This window comes from Helicoverpa armigera, chromosome 10 (genome assembly GCF_030705265.1).
Source record: "Helicoverpa armigera isolate CAAS_96S chromosome 10, ASM3070526v1, whole genome shotgun sequence".
In the NCBI taxonomy this organism is placed as follows: domain Eukaryota; kingdom Metazoa; phylum Arthropoda; class Insecta; order Lepidoptera; family Noctuidae; genus Helicoverpa; species Helicoverpa armigera.
In genome coordinates, this window is record NC_087129.1 from 8038464 (window position 1) to 8060513 (window position 22050).

At 40.7% G+C, this 22050-nt stretch overlaps 1 protein-coding gene and 1 long non-coding RNA gene across 2 annotated transcripts; one reads left to right on the forward strand and one right to left on the reverse strand.

Moving 5' to 3' along the window:
• Window positions 1-671: 671 nt before the first annotated feature.
• LOC110378432 (G1/S-specific cyclin-D3) lies at window positions 672-21634 on the forward strand. Its single transcript, XM_021337675.3, has 5 exons — window positions 672-1197; window positions 3538-3759; window positions 13923-14085; window positions 18726-18847; window positions 19036-21634. The coding sequence occupies exons 1-5, from the start codon at window positions 964-966 to the stop codon at window positions 19213-19215; spliced, it is 921 nt and encodes a 306-aa protein (XP_021193350.3). The 5' UTR covers window positions 672-963; the 3' UTR covers window positions 19216-21634.
• On the reverse strand, window positions 7315-8271 carry LOC135117398 (uncharacterized). Its single transcript, XR_010276877.1, has 3 exons — window positions 8058-8271; window positions 7761-7973; window positions 7315-7469 (listed from the first exon to the last, which is right to left on the reverse strand). It is a non-coding gene; the product is annotated as an uncharacterized LOC135117398 (long non-coding RNA).
• Window positions 21635-22050: the final 416 nt, after the last annotated feature.

Below are 22050 nucleotides of genomic sequence, written 5' to 3' on the forward strand. Positions count from 1 at the left end.
GTATTTCCGTCTGTCGCACTTTCTCACCAAAACCGCTAAACTGACCTACCTATGATCTCAGATCAACTTTGATCTGAGCCTATGATGATGATAATAAACCATTCTGATGAAACTTGGAAATCTCGCTTATAGGTACATAGAAACCTTCACCAGATCTTGTAAGGTAGGTCATTTCCAAAGAATAAATAAGGGTCAACCGAGTTATCGAGAATTCACAGACAGATCGCTGATCATGTGATGTCAACAAACAAATCTGTTTTATTATTATGATGAGCAGACAGGCGTGAGGCCTGCATGAAGGCTGGCCGTGCCGTCGTGCCGTGGTCACAGACTCGCAGCCGCCCTAGCCTCGGTGCTGTGGAAAGTTCAGTGGCCGCCTGCGCCCGCCCCACCGGCACCGGCCTCAAGCCGGCAATTACATTGCTGCACTCATGTAAACACTGAATGCCTCTTATTCATATTACGTCAGATAGGTACCTACCTAAAGTTTACATTCAAATGTAAACTTTTTGAAAGAAATACAAGTGTTCCATGTCATCATCCCATCTACATCTTTGACTATTCCATTATGTAGGTATACGTATTCAATCCGTGGAATTCATCTTATATTGTAAGTTAGTAGGTACGTATCTACTAGAATGAGAAGCAAGAATCGAGACTGAGTGAGAAGTTCTTCAAAGCGTGAGCGAGCAAGAAAACATGTTATGTATTATTATTTGAACGTCGAATGGGAGAAACCTGCGTGCGGGCCTCACGGGCCCCGCCCCGCCCCCCGCACCGCGCCGATCATATGTTCGGCGGCGAGGCGCTTACCGGCTGCTCACTGCGACTCGGGCACTCGCCGTCGTCGCAACGCAACGCGCATCACTCCACGCCGGCCGCTCGCGCACGATCAGCTGTCCGCCACAATACGCCGAGACCGGCCGCGACGCGAGCTGTCAATAAGCCGCAGTGCGGTGTAACATGGAGCTGCTGTGCGCGGAGCGCGTGAGCCCCGAGAGCGGAGACAGCGTGCGGCCGCCAGCCGGCCGCTCGCACCGGGCCGCCGCGCCCGACCCGGTGCTGCTGCGGCGCCGCGTGCTCGACAACCTGCTGCGGACCGAGGAGCGCTACGCCGTCACCGCCAACTACTTTGGCACCGTGCAGGCCGAGGTCACGCCGCACATGCGCCGCCTCGTCGCCGAGTGGATGCTAGAGGTGAGCGCACCCGCGCCGCATGCCGCACCCACACCGCTCCATCCGCGGATCGCGCAACCCGAACGATCGCCATTTTGTCTCGTTTTCCGGCCACGTGTAGGTACTCCCTGCCGTCGCCGGCGGCACCAGTGGCTCCCGTATGCTCTCGCCACTGTCTGCTGACGGGCCCCCTCGCGCTCCTGTGACTCCTCGCGGAGCGGGGACGTTACTCCAACCTACATTGGTGGAAGAGTGTTGCACTTGTGTTGTTACAGGATGGTGATTACGAAAACCTCGACATATTACTCAGCTGTTTCAATGCTGGATGTTATGACTTTGTTTACACGATCAGCTGATTACTGTTTTGTTCCACATGTTAGAATCTTATAAGAATAACAATCATTATCAACTTGTTTGTCGTAAATATCTCGAGCACACGAACGATGGTTTGTCAAAAGTTGAAGATTAGGTATAGTTATATGAATGAGTAAGCATCAAGTCGGTACTACTCGAGCAAGTAACTGGTGGCGTAGCGTGCGCAGTGCGCGAGGGGCCCCGGCAGCGCGGGCGCGGTCGCCGACCGATGCGACTCCGCTCGTTCTATTTGAATAATCAGCTGATTTTGACACGCACACAGCTGACGCTCCGCTGCGCACTTATCTTTTGCTCGTATATGTACATATAAATAATTACTAGCGCACACACCAACGTCATTGTTCGTACTCAGTGGCCTACATGACGTGTAATTTATTATGATCTTTGCTTATTTAGTTAGTAGAATTTAACTGGTAGTTGGTAGATTTTTTTTATTGTTTTATGTTACGCATATCGTAATAGTTATGTTCTGTAGTTCAGTCGTGCTTACTAGTAGAACCAATTAGTGTTTAGATGAGGTATTAAAGTAATGAATGTGCCGGTGGCCACGTGGTGGAGCCGGCCGGCGGGTCTGACGTCACGGTGCGCGCGCGCTGCCGCCGCATGCACCTCGCGGCACAGCACGGCACGGTCGCCACCTCGGCTTACCTCGTGCTTGAAACTAGTCGCATACCGATGTTTCAGCACAAGCAGACCGAAACGATCCTCACTTAGTCAGGTCAATGACATCACCAACGTGCTCACATTAACTTTTATGTTTAATCATCAAGCTCACCCAAAAAGCATTATAATATGACGATCCAAAGATTGTTCACGGAATCGTATTATACAGGGTGATTTCCAGCGTCCAGAAAGCTTCGCGTGTTTACCGTCTTAAAGAGTGTAAAAATGTTCATAGATAACTCAACAAAGTTCTATTGATTTATATTACTGACTCGGTACCTAGTTACCTACTACGACAGTCGTCTCGCCTGTGCCATTCATTAAATCTTTTCTCGTTCTCGTTATGGTTGGACAATTAGGATGTTGTAAAGACCGTGCTCTGCATACCTACATCTACTTACTATTATTAGCATTCTTATAGCTTTTTCAGCTATTCGGTTTTAAACTCGTCATCTATTCGGAGGCCGCGTTGTTGAAACAAAAGAGATGCAGGCAGATTGTTTGGTGATTGAGCTTTAGGAATCAGCACATACTCGTGTGAGGTAGTTAATTACCTGTGGGCGAGGTAGAGCGTGAGAGTGTGAGCGGTATGCAGCGGGTTATACGTTATAGTACATGTTTTGTTTTCACGGTGATACGATTGGATCCGTGCCGGTTCGCGAGTCGCGTTACCGTGCGAAACAATGCCGGGAACAGCCGCGCCGTTCCGTCTCTCATGACACTCTCTAACTACTTACTTTATGACTACTTTGGAACAGGGTACATCCTTTCGCTTTTCCCAGCTTTCCATTTTACGGTACCTGCCTACTGTTATGGGAACTGTTTGATTTTTCTTTAGTAAATTTTGAACTTTATAACGTAAATAACTCGTTCGATTCTTGTTATCTATGCTTTAGTTTTGTAGGTACAGCTTAATGTTAATCACGTTATATATTACAAGGAAAAATACACCTATTTACGTGGCATTAAATAAGCACGAACAAGTTATTTCCGGGTCCTGAAATTACCAATTATTTTCCAAACAAAATGTATCTCTGAAGTAATATGTGGTAGCAACGTATTACATTATAACGCGAACAGTTCCGGCTCTAGTCCAGTACGTTCAGGAACCATTAACGTTGATAAGGAACGTATAACTGCTGCACTGCAGGAAAGTAACGCGCGCTGTATTTATCGCAATAAGTGTGTATTTCCATTTTATATATAGGTTATCAGGAATTCCCGATGATAAACTAAGCATAGGCCTGGGTGCGGTATCGACTATTTCTAAGAAACAAAACAGTTATTCCGTTGCAAAGTTTATGAACAATTGTTTCATTTCAGGTATGTGAAGACCAGGGGTGTCAGGAGGAAGTGTTTCCTCTCGCCATATCGTATCTGGATCGGTTCCTGAGCACTTGTGCGGTCAGCAAGAGCCAAGTGCAGCTGCTGGGCACGGCGTGCCTGCTGCTGGCGTCCAAGCTGCGCGAGCCCGGCTCCCGCGCGCTGCCCGCCGAGCTGCTGGTCTTCTACACCGCCAACAGCATCACTCTCACCGACCTATGCGTAAGTAGCTACCTACTTCTGCCGTTAATCCTACATCTATGTCTAAAGAGATATCGCGTAAGCACAATGAAATACTTCGTGCAACACTGCCAGCCAGTGTCATCAGCGATTCAATCAATTCATTGGTTGCGTACTGTTAATTACATCAATAGCACACGGAGTATGCGCCTGGCGTTCCGCGCACTGCCATATGAAGTAATATGAAGATTTAATTAACTTTCTTCGTCTCGGGAAACAGCTGATCTCATTAATCATGCAGTTTCGTGTGGCTGAGTTTTTGCATTGCGCACGCGCATGCACTAATTTTGCAGTTAGCTCTGCTAGGTGCTTTCGTGTCGTTCACTCGGCTGATTTCTAAATCATTCGCGCTCTGAACATCCGCGAGAGATTGGAATTCCAGTTTTATGTCGGAACATTAATTATATCTATGGAGTGATCGACTCTAGGCGCTACGCCGACTGTGTGATGAGATTTATCTCACCACGTGTTCTACTTGCCACGTCGCCTCTCCAGGCGAATCACCTATTCTCTTCGTATGGTGACTGCTACAACTAAAAATACATGATATGAGATTGTAGCGTTTATAGAAAACATCAGTGACTAAACAGAACACGCTGGTATTTATAACTGTTCCTAAAAATAGCCGCACTCGCCTTTAAATTAAAATATAAATAAAAAGGTAAAGTTCGAGCCTCATCCGTGTAATGTATTAGGTATGTAGATACTGTTCCCGGATTATTGATATTCTGTATAGGGACAATAAGTTTAATAAACTTTTCCTTGTATTGTTTATCGTTGCCTTGGCAGTTATTATTCTATAAAATAAAAGGTATTAAACCTTAAAATGTTGTTCGATCATCCGTATTACAGAAATATTAATTTTATGTGAGTTTCTTACTAAATTATTTTTTTGTTCAAGTTCGAGGTAGCGTGAATCAGATTTTGTACTGTACTTGTAGGTTTATATATTTAGGATAATATTGTGAATTCTTTAGAAATTGGGTAGGTACCTATTATATTTAGAGTAACTCATTACGTTTTGATTGTGGGACTGTTATCCCGGCGACACTGACACAGCTTGTTCCGTTCTCGCAGCGCACCATTACTCATAGTGGTCTTGTGCAGTGTCTGGTAACATGGTACTCACGTGGACAACTTTCCTAATCTTAATAAAGGGCATTGGCATTTAGGTTTGTTTTGCTTATCTATTTCAATATTTCAGTACCGTTACATTACGAATAGTAAAGTTTAGCATGGCGCCTGGCGTTGGGCAGATTCCCAGTAATAGTAGCTGAGCGGTGTTATTTCATGTATAGTAGGTATTTGCATTTAATATAACGTATTACGTGTTGGCTGTGCTGCATTTCGGGCGCGGCGGCCACCCGCCGGGGCCCCGTCCGTCGCCGCTCGTCCCGTAGATAATAAGTGCACACCACATTTTCGCGCGTCATAATACACGACTCGTTCTGCCTGCGATGCAAGTGCATTCCGCGCTTTGCGCTTGTCGTTTGTACCAGTATTTAGTAACGGCAATTTCACAATCGGGTATTAATAAGTTATTGATTTATTCGTAGCGAAGTACTTAACATAATGTAGGTATCTACTGCACTGGGTAGCAACGACTGCTCTAAATTAGGGCGCTGGTAAGCGGCCATACGAAATGATTGTAATTATACGACATACCGTAGGTGCCACAGAGTACTTTTTATATTATGAAATAGAGGTCCAACTCGACTACCAAACTAAGTAAGACAAGTGGCGCCTTCTGAACGCAGGTTTAAGAAACTATTTGTCAATATATATACATATAGCTACATAAAGCAGTGGTTACTGGGTCTAGGTAGATTTTTGTTTCTTTTTGTTTAATATTTATAAGATGTTTTTCAATAAATAAAACACTGATAACCTTTAATATAATTTATTTTTTTCTTTTAAAACATTTCATGTATAATTTTTTCGCTTTTAGCTTATAGGAATCCGTATCATCATCACACTCTCTCCTATTTATTAATATTTTATTAATATCTTTACAGTAATTGTAAATAAAGAATCTGCAGGATATATTGATTAAAAAGTCTATTAATTTTTCTTTATGAATTTCACATTTTATGAAATCGAATTTCAAATGTATAAATATTAATGTTTTGATGAAATCTTTTAAATATTTTTTTCCAAACATTTTTAATTATTGTGTAATTTATATCCTGCAGATTCGAAACACAATTTAAGAGAGAGTCGCTGGGACTGCAAAGCCATTTTTATTAGCATACTCTCTATATTTTAAATAATCGTGTTCCTGATCGGACATTAAATTTTTTACATTCACTACAACCCTTGAAGACTTTCTTCTTAGCGGTTTTAATAAAATAACCGCTAACATATTGTAGCCCCCAATTATACGGGGTCGCTTTTGTCTTCAAGGGCTGTAAATTCAATGTCCGGAATCTCAGAGAGCTCACAATTTATTTGTTCTTTGCAGGCCCCGCTTGTGATGAGAACTTCATGCAAAGCGTGGCAATTATCTGCCTCACAATTTGTCCCTGGGGCATGGACACTAGATAGGCTGTTTATTAAAAGGCTGCTAAATGCTGCTTCAAATCCATCTGGAGTAGGGTTTACGTTGCGGCATCCTTGACTCCTTATCGATCCAAAAATTTTCTATTGGATCCTGATTCAGATGCCGCAACCAAACCGATGTCACTCCGTACTTCGCAGCAATTTTTTAAAAGCAGTTCTATTCCTTCTAGTGTCCATACCCAGTTACTTAAGGTGGGAACATACTCCACATTCGAGGTTTTACATTCACAAATTTCATATTTTTAAAAATATTTTTGCCTCCATCCATGTTTTGTGATGTATTGAGTTCGGCGTCGCAGGTCCCAGCAGTGGTTTACTGTGCTTCCTTCCCGAAGCTTCCGTTAATGGAGTCAAAAGTTTGTCAAAACAAGATGACGTCCGCTGTATTTTGCGCATCTTGAGAGATTATTCCTTTTCTGCAAAAATAAGAAAAAATATTAATAAATATTCCTCACACGTTCTTACAACGCAATCTAGTCCCAAACAAAGCATTGCTTGCTTGTAATTTGGGTACAGCAGACAACCAATAAATGAACTTATATAAATATAAATATTTTATAAATAACATAACATAGTGTACATATGTAGAAACACCCACACACATAAATGTTTGACTTATGCGGGAATCGAACCCGCGACCTCCTGTGGCAGGCAGATACACTGGCTACTATGGCATCTAGTCATCAATAAGAAACTTGTTATTATTAAATCTGAACTGGGAGCAGTTTTTAATTTGTGAAAACTTTTACTATACAATCTTCCGCCCGCGGTTCTACCGCATCCCGTTTTTTGGTAAATGTGACATTCAAGTTACTCAATTTCAGCCTAATTTGTAGGAATAAATGATCTTTGAAATAACTTCACTCAAAAATGGCTGGACCGATTTGGTTGAAATTTGGTATGTAGATAGGTGATACCCTGGATTAAGACATAGGCCACTTTTATCAATACACCATGCGACGGCCGCAAGTGGAAGCTAGTACATACGTAATGTAAATGTATGTATGTATGTATAAAAATGAATTGCTTGTTTATATGTATATGATAAAATATACCTTTTGATGTAGACGGTCCTGAAATCTGAAGAGGTCTTAGTGCTCTTTTTTCAATGCTGAATTTCGAGCAAGATAATCCTGTAAACAACGATAAAATAATATGAATTATAAATATAGTAAATTTTGAAATGTAATATAGAAACTCTTGTATGACATACTGCGTACATACAGAAATTGTGGCTCCAAAGAAATCTCTATTCAGATGTTTTAGACTTACTGCAGCTTTTCATTTTGTGATTTGGAAAGTTTACTTTAAACTCAAATAACATGACTGTTTATTTCTTTCTAACATCAACTCTAGAAATTTGAGACTTAGGTACTCTTTAAGGTAAACAGGTACCTTAATTTGGGTATTTTACTAAAACTAACCTGGCATGTTTTTTGTAGGTACAGCTCCTTTGGCAAGTCGGTTATTCCGGCACCAATATTTTGGTTCGAAATGATCATTACAGACGCGGCGGTATTTGAAAATATGGTTATTTTCAAGTTGCAAAATGTCACCACCAATATGAAAGACCCATGTATTAAATAGCTGCCTATCCTTATCTGGATTAGGGAATTTATGTAAATACCCCGTAGTGTCTGAAAAAGGGTAACAAGTTAGAATTCAGTGGAGTCGTGACAAAATGACGACTATTTGTTTTAAGGATGTTGATAAATGCTTACCTAAGCCATTTGTACATCCGGGAACACAACACTTTCTATTAGACATGATAAATATTAATTATCACAAAACGGGTCAACGAGTCCTATCTCAAGCACAAAATTCACAAGATTTCGATCACCTCAAGCACAAAATCGACACGGCCGAAGGAGCAGAGGCTCAACTTAACGGACTTAGGTGGATAAAGCACTAATAGGGATAAAATCTGGAAAAACAAACAAGACACCGAAAAGCACTTCAGCGCAAACCGGCAGCCAAATTTGTTTGATTGACAATTTTGCATAATGTTGCATGTAGAAAATGGATTTAATGTTGCCAGTAGAAAATAAATTCTTGAATTTTATTTTATTTCTGGCTAATTGATAATAAACATTAAATTTTAGTAATTGCTTCAATATGCAACTCAAAATTTTTATTATTTATTTTTTTATTTTAGCTGAAAAAAAAGATAGGGTAAGAGTAGAACCAATAAAAGATGTGATAGCGCCCTCTTACACACCTAAGCATAACTACTACGCAATCGCGCATCATCGTCATTACAAATAACGCCATCTATATTTCAGTTTCTTTAATATCTTACATTATAATACTACCAAATTAAAATGACACTTCCATGTAAGGACCTCAATGTATTTACTGTCTCACTTCATTTTGCAGACCTATAATGATACGTTTTCTCGTTTGCCACTATTAAGATTGTCACCCCTGGTAGGTGCGTATGGCGAGCGGTGGTCGTGGAATGCGACAGGTCGCGGTCTGGGAGAGGGCTGCCCTGCGGACAGTGTCCCCTAACGAGCCGGCGGCTTCTCGGAACAACTGCCGAACGAGGCTCGCGTTTCAATCAGACCAATTACAGGCGAAACACGCGGCTTATTTTTTCTCACGCGCCGCGGTGCAAGTCGCGATCGCGCTCGCCTAATCTCATCTCACGAAACTGCTCTGGATCGACAACACGCTCGTAAATGGATCGCACGTTCAAATTGACTAGGTATTTTTAATTTTTCACGATTGAATTTTTTACACGTCAGTCGTGAGTGGGACTCGCAAGTGTTCATCTGCAATATACGCGTTATGCTAATGCACTGAGTCATGCTGCTCATGCCAACCAGTTAGACGCCGGTATCGCGTCTTAGTATCGATATCAATAATAAATAAATTGTTTATGATAATTGCCTTTAACGGGTAATCATCAAATTCTTGGTAAATATAACATGAAATGGTACACATTTCTGTCGGACCCACCATAGATGCTATGCTAGCCGTAGCCATAGCCATAATGACCCGTCAATAATTTTAATAACATACCAAATAGGTCAATGACATAATAATATTAGGTATTTAAAATGTTATTTGAAGATTCTTTAATTTTGAGTAACATAGGTCGAACAAATCGTGTAGTGCAGGTAAAATTGGTTTCGTAGCAATTTCGTAGACTCGCTACGCTACGAATAATCGTAGATGCTCCAATTCAGACAAACATTAATATTTTCCTGATAATGCTCGTTTCGATAAAGAAAAAACGACCGATTGCAATTTAAAACAAATAATCATTGGTTTATCAAGTCTTTGGAATCTTTCGCACATTATCGGAATAACGGTTTTTGCACATCATACACTCGTACAGTACCTACTAAAAATATGCTCATCTTATAAATAACCAGTCATCCAAGTGTAGCAAATAGAAGTCTGCGCCAATTAATTAAGTTTTTATCTAAATCTAAGTTAACGCGGTATAAGCTAGAGTGTTAACCTGTAATTTTTTCCATGTGCGATTGTGTGAATGTCGGACAGATGAGTAGACTAGAGAGTATGTGTGTGACGCGGGCGGTGTGTGTCGCGGCGGTGTGGGTGAACAATCGGTTAGATTTGATTGTTGAGGTTGTTGGCGGTTGGGCGGCGCGGGCGCACAGGCTGGAGCAAAAAGAGCACGTCCTGGCCTCCGAGCGGGTATAATGCGGGGTTCTCGCGGTCGAGCGCCGCCGCTCAGCGCTCGCCCATAAAACCTGCGCGTTCTCACATCCACACTACCACTGTAAACGTTTATTATAATTGAAGCATAAGTTTACGACCGCGGTGCCAGTTTGTCAAAAGACTATTCAATATTGCGTTTACGGTTAAAATTTAACTTTAATGAGAACTATTACAAGCAAAATCAAGTTCGATATCATAAACTTCTTAATGCATGTTTGGTCGACGCACATTCCGAACTATATGAAAGAGTCCTAGCTATGAGGGGTTACCCTATTTAAAGTTCTAATAATAAATCTGGGAATGCAATAATCTTTTAAAGGAAATTATTGTTTAGAATATGAGGAATGAGCATATTAGCACGAGCGCGCGTTGTTTGCCGATCTCACGGCGCGCCGCTGCTTGTTTCCGGTGCAAATGAAACTTCCCCCGCGAACTAATGCGACAGAACAAAACGACTACTTGTGTGCACTGCCTATGTAACTACCAATATATCATATACACCGAGCACATTCGTGTATGTGTACACAACTGGTGTATTGCAGTGCGACTCGAATAATGCAACACCATTTATGTCATTACGTAGGTAACCTACTGCATATAAGTTTTATATAACAATTGAAATAAATAATCTCTCTCCTTACATTTGACGGGTTCAACCCACAAATACCACCTGAAATGTTGAAGGTAACCCGAAGAACATGACGAAGCGGTCATCTTGGCATCGAACCTTACGAACAACATACAAACTTTGGTATGATCTATTCATGCCTTGAAATATTTATATTTTCGACATCACTGTGAACCTAACACCGCAACAAAGAAACAACTGGAATTGTTATTGATATCTGTTTTATTTTCTGTATTATGCGTGACGACATGTCTGCATATCGATTGGTTAAACGACTCGTATCGTTTGTGTCCAAAAAGTTGATTTACCCAGCTATTGAAAAGTCGGAGAACCAGTCGCATTCCACTCGGCTCGGAAACTCCATGAGGCCCTTTCCGATCGGTTTCCCTTTGTTTCTTTTGGTTGACGGCCGCCGATTCCTTAACATTGCGTTCGGAGAGCATTCAGTCAGTCAAAGATAACTGCATATGTTGTATGACACCTAGGCTAGAACAGAAATGGTGTTAACGAGCGCGTGTGCACGATAACCTCAGCGCACACAAGTGAAGGTGCAGCGCCCGCCACGCTGCCGCTGGCGACTGCTCGTTAGAAAATTGTGTCACTTAGCGCGCTTAATAACATCACGCCCATACGTTACTTACTTCAAACTATTGCTACTTTATCGAGATTGTGCACCACAAGTTTCCCGTCTACTTGCTGCGCTAATGTCAACAAACTGCAACCTACCTCAGCTCTCGATCAGCGATCTTAATTCACAAAGACCATAGTTTAAACAGCAGTTATTATTAGTATACAATTTGCCACTAAAAGGTACCTTCAACGGTAATAAAATTCCAATGGGTGGTTGTTGAACAACTGGTCCTATGCGGGCTATGGCATTGAGTGTAAAAAATGAAAATTTGTGGTTAGAAATAACGCCGTAAGGACCGCGGCTTGGGAGACGGGTCCCATACCCATTGTGCTGCCTCAACCCGTCACCAGTTCTAGGCACGATGCCCGAGTTATGGACAACACTCCGAAATTGAATGTTGTAGAAGAATCTTCTTCGAATTATTAATTATTATGTACATACTTATATCATGTTTAAGACGTTGGACACAGTCACCTTATCGTTTAATACATACGGCGGTGCTCATAACTGTCAATATAATCATTTTACAGGAATGCGCTGATGGTTATAATGTCTTACGTAAGAATTGCGATATCGTACATGCCTAGCACGTTTTGTACGCTCACAGCAAATTTTGTATTCAATACTGCACTCCTGAGGTTTTCATCGATGACTGTCTCCAATTAGGTTTAGTAATAATAATCTAACGGCGAACCGGCTGAAGACATATTCTAAGTTCAAAACTAAAGCCTCATTGTTGGAATCTGCATTTGATAGTACTCATATTTACATTCCTAAGTCCAAAATAACTTAATATCCGGTAAGCCTGCATGTCCCCATCCGCATCTAGAAAATTCCGAAGTTGTTTAGTCTCATGAGCTTAGTGGCCACGCGACACCGAGCTCATTGTTTGATTCTAATAGCGGCGCAGTCACACCGTTCGATGAAATTGGATAAAGCATGGGAACCGAGTGTGGAATTCAGCGAGTGTGTTGCGGGCAACGAGGGCTGTTTGCATAGCTCGCTTTATTGGCTGTAACGTGGTTCGATAACTGCTGCGGCCGCCGCACCCGGCCCGCCGCCCGGCCTCCTCCACTCTAATGAACACTCGCTTGCAACTTTACGAGCTGCATTCCATCCGTCTCGGGTGGACCGACTCCACACATGCGAGATGTGTGCGCACTGCGCACCCACAGCCGCGCCGCTCCCTGCTCTGAGCACTCACTCCTGTGCCTCGGCTAATTTATGAGATCAGCTGATAGGGGTAGGCTTTAGAAAAAAAAAAAACAAATATCAAAACATTTTTTATAACAACGTCTCTTAGATCGGTACATCCGTCGGGTCGCCTACATTTGCGGTGAACGTTTTATGAATGCATTGTCTTGGAAGAGCTTTTCAACCATCCGTAAGTCGTACGATAAAGCGAATCTTCTCATTTCGCGGTCGACCCGCATACTGGCGTGGTTAGCCGCTTTTACTCACCTACTCTTTTTAGCTTCTGTGTCAAACCGTTTATAAATATTGTTGTTCATTGGCAAAAGTTCTTATTCATACTTATTTATTAAATCTGATAGTATCATTGTATCGTCGTGTGGCGTTCTCACAAACACACACAGGGACAGTACCGATTTAATTCGACTTCCAGTGATGATACTTCATTCATTCATAAACATGATATGCGGAGAATCTATATGCCCTAACATCGTTCCCTCGCCGAACAATTGCCAACTCTAAACTCATCGGTATGAGGAGCATATTCGGCTGAATGAGAAGTAACAGCCGTGCCGCCGCGGTCGACCCCGCCGATTGAGTTAAGTAAACATCGAGTATTATCTGTCAACGGACATGCAACTCGTACATGTACGAGTGTATACGTACACAAAATAATCAACTTATTCATAAAACGACACATTCAGATATAGGGATAAGCTGTGTTGTTACTAATTCTTTAAAAATTGCGTGAATGCGAGAAAAGATCATACTTTAAACAAGAGCTTCATACAAAGTTAATTTTTATGTAGGTCAACTGCTGTTTGGTTTTCGAAAGATAACAACTTGATAAAGTTGAACAGGTTTGTCGTCTTTGATTTGCCATTTGTGTTGTTAGACACTACGTTCTACATTAGAGCTCTATTTTGGGTCTTCGTAACCTAAGCAGCGATATCAGAGCAGTCACTTGCGTCATGCTTGCACAATTATACGATAAAAATACTCAGATATACGTTTAATAATTTAAAACAACTTGGAAACAATAAGTAGAGCTTAACGCAGAATATAAGTTAATACAGATATAAGTATTTTCATCTATATAGGTACGTTTAGTCTGAACCCACGACGAAGTGTTTTCTGAACATGTCGACTAGGTATACTTTACATACTTTGTTTTGGAATGAGACTAAACAAAACATGTACTAAAACGGTAACATTGTTCATATTGTGATTGCACAACCCAGCTCCGGGGACTACCTACGCGCCGTTCCGGGAAGTCGAGCGAAACTCGGCGTGTTAGTGATTATAGTGGCGGATGTGGCGACAGGAATGCTATTTATTATCCAACTGTATGGATATTGACCTTTCTGGTTTTTAACTGCTAAATCTATATTTTTTTGAAATGTACTACCTAGTTACCTACTTAATAAAATATTTCTTTGGCAACAGAGCTGGGAGCTGCTGGTGCTGTCGAAGCTAAAGTGGGACGTGGCGGGAGTGACAGCGCACGACTTCCTACCGCTGCTGTTGTCGCGGCTGCCGCTGCGAGGCCTCGTCAACACGGAGATGGTGCACAGACACGCGCAGACCTTCATCTCGCTCGCCGCCAGAGGTACGTGTCACTATAAACCCTGGAACTGTAGCAGCACTACAATATGATATACCTTATCATCTATATAAAACATACGCTTGCCGAACCCAAACGATACCCAAAACGTCAGACTATAAAAACTCACGGTTACTTACACCCAACTTAAAAATAGCCGTGTTCGTAGGGATGATGTCAGCTGATTCTTGGCCGTCAAAACCAATCCACATAAAATACACGAACAGAAGGTTCATGTACCAAATCCTGATTATTTAAAACAGGGAGAAAACGACTACGCAGATAGTCTGACACGGATTTATGCGAAAATAGTTATTGTTTAGTAGTTGGCATATTATCAGGCTGTGTCGGTATCATGTGTTGCATAGACATCTCGCTTGAATGAGAATATAACGTTTTGTTAGCAACGGCAGACGGTAATTAGCATCTAGATACCACGTCATGTCACGACAATGTCGTCTTGCGCTGCGGACCGCGTTGGTCTATGGACACATGTCACTGAACCTTTACTTCAATACTCTATTTTCCATATATTTTTTTATTTTATTACTCAACTTTACGCAATCAGCGTCTTCTATAATGACGTGGATTGTTAATGTCTTTCCATTGGTATCAAACGTCTCAGTTTTATCACTGTAGATAAATTATATATGAACATTGTTAATCATGGCCTCTTTGCTATGTACAAAATTCTATGTTAATAAATTAGATGCAACACGGTAATGGTTCTAATACCATTAGCTAAGAAACACCCTAAGAAATGTTGTTATTAACCTTAAGAATAAAAAGAACTAATTCATGAATAGTCGAGAGGATTTAGTAGGAAACTGGATATTTAATAGTTATTTATTAGGTGTAGAATGTTTAGGTTACGGTGTAGGTCAATTTATTAGTAGAAAAGATGGTTATCATTCGCTGGCGGCTAGCAGAGAGATGTGAATAGGTTTGTTTACAGTGAGGGCAGAGCGCGGCTCGGCGGCTGTGTGTGTCCTGGCAGCGGCCGCGCCGGCGCCTCCCACGCGGCTCGCCTGAGCACATTCCAGCACGCCTCGGGACTCGGCCCCCGCGCCGCGCGCTCGCCCCGCTACCCTCATGGGATCATATGTTTTTGTGCAACGGTTTTTGTTGTTCGCCGCCGCTGTCGTATTGTTTTTTGTTCAAGAAGTTCACGCTCCAGCTCTTTTATTTCACTTGCTTCTCGGATATCATCTCTCACTTGTGAGTCCAAGGCGAATGAAATCTCCACCGCTAATGTAGCCAACCGAGTGCGCAACTACTAATTTCCATTTATGAAATATTGATGATCTTGTATCTTCGAGCTAATTGAAGATTACCGCGATATTCATGTCATCATAAAATGAAAACTACAAAAGGCCCATTATCTTTGATGGATTGAGAATAATAATACCATGGTTTTGTTTCTATATAAAGGTCGTATGTGTGAGGTGCGTGTATGTGTAGCGTGTACTACCCTCCAGGCAGCAGCGGCGAGATCGCGTAGACTTGACGTTTCGCGGTATCGAGCGAACCCGCATTATGTATCATTATTTGAATGGCACAATTTACTCTGGAATCATAACTCGTCGGGATATTAAATTTGTAATGGGTTATTTTAATGCTGACAACTCTCGCCGGCCTCTACCAATGATGATGATAACTTATACATATTTTGTTTTTAAAAGTGTTGTCTCGTCGCGCCGTCGTCCATCCAGAGTAATTTTGCAGGCATAGGTGTAGTTAAGGCATAGCTATTCTCACATAGTTAGAATGCGAGGTGTGATGCCGGCCTATATTGCGTGAGACAGGTATCTTATCTGCGTCGGACGTTTTCTTTGACATGTGTGAGCGCTTCGCATCGGATAGCAATCGTTACCGCCGCCGATGTCGCGGGGGCCGCGCGGTATTTGTTCCGGTGCCCAATGAATGCCGTGTCTACTATCTCCGGACTTGTGATGCTCGATTACAAAATAATCGATTAAATCCTCAAATAAATTGGCATATGGACGAACACGCTAGTGTCGAGTCAGAATTGACTATCTCGTAATAATTTTGAGCGATCTTCTCAACCCACTTTTAAACGAATAGACATCTACGTAGTTCGGCCTTGTCGGATCGTTCACCTCGCGAATCGACTATTACGTGTAGCTCCTACCTGTACCGACAACACCTACTATACGCAGGTTGGTACTTCATTTTCCAGGGCAGCAATATAACTATTATGTCATTGCTATCATCATTAATCGTAGGTAAACAAAAGTCGGATGCTCTCAACACAATAAGCTGTCAGGATGTCAAAGGACTATAAATTTAACTTAGGAATAATTAACAACACTCTCCGTACAACGAACTTTAACAAGTGATATGGAATCGAGAAACGGAAGTATCACCGTGCGTAGACAGGCCGTACTTGGCTTCGGCCTGTCTACGAGGGGCGACACTGAACACAATTTTATTAATTTACATACACACCAAAGTGCGGTGGGACCGACGCTGTGCTACTTCCTCTAGAAAGTGTACATTAGTGTTATTAGCTCGTGATGCAGCAGTCGCGTCACGACTAATAAGGACGGCCTCGCTTCCGCTGCGTGTGTGTCCTGTAGCGAGCGCACTCCGGCGCACTAGGCGTCTAGGTAGCGAGGGCTCACATTCGGCAGTGGCTGTTGATGCGCTCGTGACAAAGGGACTCCTCGGCAGGGTCGGCAGCGGTCGGCAACGGTCGGCCGGCGCGGACGCGCACTGGGTACTGCGCTGTTTGATTAACATCAGATTATGCAAATACCTCGAGTGAGCGGCCGCTTTCGTTGTTTCATCTCTCTCTTTTTATTCGTTCCCTCTGCCCGTTCCCTTTATCTCGGGTATGCCGACATGCAAATTAAAAAAAATGAAAATAAATCTTTTAAATGAGCTGAAAGAGTGTTCGATATCCATACATTGGTTGGTATAATGGAGTCTACTTAATGATGAATGGAGGGCCCTTGTAGACTTCACTCATATTGTTTTGCGTCTTCGAGTTAGTGGGCATTTGTGGTTCCATGCTGAGCTTCTTATCTCACGCTTATAATAGCGTGGGAAGATATACAATTTTAAATTCTCATTTAGGCAAAAATATTTTCTTTTATATGTATTTAAAAGCGGTGTTGGTATCCATCATTCGGTCGGTTTGTTCTTACTAAGCTTTGACAAGGTCAGCCAGCAGATTTTCCTGCTACATTATCAAGTGAAGCAGCTATACGTGGTGAACTGTAACTACTGATAAGCTGCTTTGAAATATTTGCTTGATGGTAATGAGGTGTACCTAGGGCTGCGATCTCGAATTTCGCGAAACCCGGACAAACATTTAAAAAACCCGGACATTTGGCGTAAATCGCATTTTTCCCCCGAAGGAGTACGATTTTGTTTTAAAAAAATAATACCTATTTTGTAAAATAATACCTATTTACATATACTTAAATTCAATGAGGTGCTTTCTTACATGAAAAGTGTCCGGGTTTTCCCCGGACGCTTCTAGAAAACCCGCCCGGACGTCCCCCGGACGGGGTCAAAACGAGGACAAATCCGGGGAAACCCGGACGGATGGCAGCCCTAGGTGTACCTATCCTGTTTTTTTAAAACCCTGGGAAATCCATTTCTTTTAGGTAATTTTCCCAATAGTATATTTTTTTTTAAGTAGGAAAAGGAGTCATTAATTAAAATTAACGACTAAATACCTATATTTGTTAATCAAATGTTTTGGTTGTTAATGATAGCCAAGTCTGTTGGAAGAAAACGCGTTCAAACATGTTCAATTAGTTACATTCATAGATGTGATTGTGTGTAAAGTAATGATGATGACGCAAAAACGAGATTACGTACCTTCTTGCTATAATCAAGTTAACAAATCTAGCTTATAGATAGGTAATTAGTAGGAAATAATAAATTCAACAAGCAAATACATGTTTCCTAAATAAAAATATATAGAGCCAAAGTAATGCCCGCAGCCCGCTTGTAAAATGTTGTTTTTCATGATAATTATCACAATTTAAGCAGTTTTCCTGCCTGATATTCTGGTCCGTGTAGGTATTCCATACAAAACACAAGCAGTGTTCGTTCAATATCAGCTTACATACGTGTGCACGTATATGATGTATGTTGGTATAATGGTTTTGCCAAAGTAAGCCCGTGAGAAATATTCAAGTGAGGCGAAGGAGCGAGCCTGTGGAATGCGGCCGCGAGGGCGGTTGCCGGCTCCTTTGAGGCTGCACTCTCCACAGGAGACTGACAACCTGCGAGACAGAGAAAGGAACATTTCTTTTGCCGGATATGCCCCACTCCTCTAGCGTCTACGGCCGACGATCGCCGTATTCGCGCCGTCTACGCTCCTCGCCTACTTGAAAACCTAATGCGCTACACTTTAACTACCTTCAATTTTAACGTTAAACTCTGAATGCAATGAGGAAGCACTGCAGGAAAATTTATTTAAATTACCGTCGAGTGGACTGATCCCTCTGCGTTAATAAACAAACGGTCGCTTGTTTAACTAAATAATCAGAGCGCTGAAATAACGGATAATTTTAATTGATGTAACAACAGAAGTTGGTATGTTTCCGGATTTATGAATAAGATTTAGAATGTGTACAGTGGATATAATGAGTGTTTGTTTGTTACAGACTACGAGTTCACGTTGTACTCGGCGAGCACGCTGGCGTCGTGCAGCATCGCGGCGGCGCTGCGCGGCCTCGGCCTCGACGGCCATCTGGCGCGCCTGCACGAACTCACGCGCATCGATTTGGTAAGTTTCTCTCAATTGCACTAACATACTATCATAGATAACGAGATCATTTTATACTTTGTCAGATTCCTGTAAATAGTTGCCTGTTTATAGTTCAGCTAGCAGATTGTATAGATGTTATGCAGTTCCCTATGAGGATTTAAATTGTCAATTGAAGTATGTGATCTAACGATGAGTTGTTGTTATAGGACTGCCTCCAGACATGCCTTGAGCAGATCGAGGAGATGGTGCAGACCATGATAGAGGAGCGCAGCACTGTCCCAAACGGACAGCCGCGCGAGGCAGCGGGCTGGACGCCGCCGCCGACGCAGGACAAGGCGCACAGTAACGCCGCCACGCCCACCGACGTCCGCGACGTACACTTCTGAACCTCGGCCTCCGGAGACCATTGCTTTAATTACGGTGCACCAGTACGGAAATACTTTAAACTAACATGTTCAAGATGCCCGTGATCAAGGACTGAACCCAAGACTGACAATCGTATGTCTCTAACGTAGGTAATTTTGTACGTATCTTACTAATTGCAACTTGCGCATACATAATAAAATAAGTGTAAGCCCTGCGTGCTACTTGTAATTTGCCTCTAGTCTGTGCGTTCACTAAAACTGTTTTGCATTGAACGAGTTTACTTTAGATAAAACTTTCAGTTCTAGTTTTTACGGTTCTTGAAATTACAATCTACCTCTTAATAATTTAAGCTTCAATTTCACCTGCCGAGTGTGCTCTAATAAACTGTAATAGTTTGCCAATAAAATAGCTGTTACAAATAGTCATTACCTTGTTACATGTTCGTATGGGACCAAAGTTAGCTTCACATTTTTTTCTTATTTTATAACAGGAACTGACTCAATCCTTCAGTTAATTTGTAATTATTATATAGTAGTTTTATGCAAGTATATAACTTTTGTCAGTAAGATTTTAATCAGCTGATTCAATCACTGATGGTAAAAGTAAGCCAAGGTACAATACCTTTAACTTTTACTAAATTCCAATCAATCGTTTAGAAGTTCAAATTAATTTTTGTTTACATTTTGGTTTGCGAAATTCAAGCTGGGATAACTGAATGACATCAGATTTGTGTTATTGTATCGGGGGAAGGCAATAAATTACGCTTGTGTATTGTAAAAACTAATATTACGTACATTTACACATATTATATTTATGAAACACTACGGAGTCAGAACTATGTATAAAATTAGCCGAGCATCTGCAAATAATATTTACATGATAAATAAAATAGGTAATAATGTAGGCAAGGGGCTGTATATTTTTTGTTTTGGTATTGCACTTTTAAACTTATGTATGTAAGCAAATTGATTTATTACCTTTGTTCCTTACATATTAGTTCATAAAATATTGTGATAAGTGTTATAAATTTTAATTTAATTTCGTATCATAGTCACTTCCAGTCATAATATGTTAACTTAGAAGTACTATGCGACACCATTTCGGATTATTGCTAAACAAAAATCAAAAAACAATGTGATCCATGCTTAAGATGTTTAGGTTAGCACTTAGTTATAAAATCACGCGATCGTTCCTATGTTTGAACCATCTGAACTAACATACATGCAATAGTCATCAAGTTCCACTATTTGTACTTAATATTTCGACTAGACTAATTAATTATCGAAGCGCTCGTAACTTTAATTAAAAATTGTGATATAATATCTTCATATTTAGTTATATAGTTTATGTTAATTATAATTTAAGTACGGGTGGCGTAGGCAGACAAAGTGAGTGTTGTTTAAAATTTGAATAAGTTTATATAATTTTTAGATGTAAGTTAGATATCCGCACTCTGATAAAGAAACGTGCACGTTTAGTTTTGAATAGTTATATATAAAGTGAACAAGAAATCACTCCAATGTCTTCCATGAGTCTGTGAGAGCCGGCAGAACGTTGCTCTGTCTCCTCACATGTTTAGTAAGGTATTGCGTTTATATTTTTATAGTTTGTACTTCTTGTTATATCACATACGCCTGATTGTTCGTACAGAGTATAAGTTTAACTATTTAGGATCTGGTGTTGATGTACATATTTTAGATTAACTGTAAATAGTATATTAGATATGCTGTAAGCATGTGGTGCCATAAGTTACACTACTAAACGAGTATTTTTTAAAGAACCCTATACATATACATTGATTTAGTATCTCAGAGACTTGATACAATACCTACAGATGTTTAAATAACTATATTCGATAAGCGATACCCTTCAATGCAAGATTATATATATTTGCACAAACTTGGTTGTGGAGTAAAAACATACCTAATGTTTAGGTAACTCAATAGTAAATACACTGTCAGACATGAACATACTGCCTAATAGAAATATATGTTTAATATATTAGCTTGTATATAAAATTATGTGGGAAAACATACGCATTACGAAGTTAGTCTTATTAAATGCTATTTGGCTTTTGGACTGGCTTTTTCGAAATAGAATAAGAAATTTAGTATGTTTATATGAAGTTAGATTTATAAAATGTTAAGGAAAATTGTATTTTCCAATGATGCGATTTATAACAAAGGAAAAAATGCTTTAGAGCTACTTAGCTCAAATAGAGGTGAGCTTTGAGCAATTTATATGAATGATTATACTTTAATAATAACATAAGGACCAAAATTCTAAAAGTAATTATGACAAGAACATTTTCATTACTTTGATTTTATATTGTGATTTATTATTTTTAAGTGACATATTGGATTATAATAGAAAATAAGTCGTTGAGAGTGTAAATATCTAAAGAAAAAGTAATAAAAAATTCCAAAATATAAAACAAAATAGTATTATTATTTCTCCAAAACATACAGAAATCTTCGGGAGATATCGAGAAAGAATTTTATAAAGACGGATTTGCCAATAATTATATCTTGCATAATAAATAGATTTTTTTTAAAAATAGTTCTAAATAAAAAAGCTACATTATCCCTAAATAACATTGGCTATACTTAATCGGGACGCGAGTAATACCGCAAAAGCCGCTATTTGACATTCATGAGCCGAAGAGGATTTATTTTATTATCTAATGGGCTAACTCTTTAGGTCAGTTCTTACTATAGCCCAGTCAATTTAGACATGGAGATGATTCTCTGCCATAATAAATGCCCACTTCAGAATTTTGGTGGAGACCTTTGAAAAGTCCCTATCGATCCCATGAATGCAGTAAAATATTCATGGTTCTCTACAGTCTTACCAAC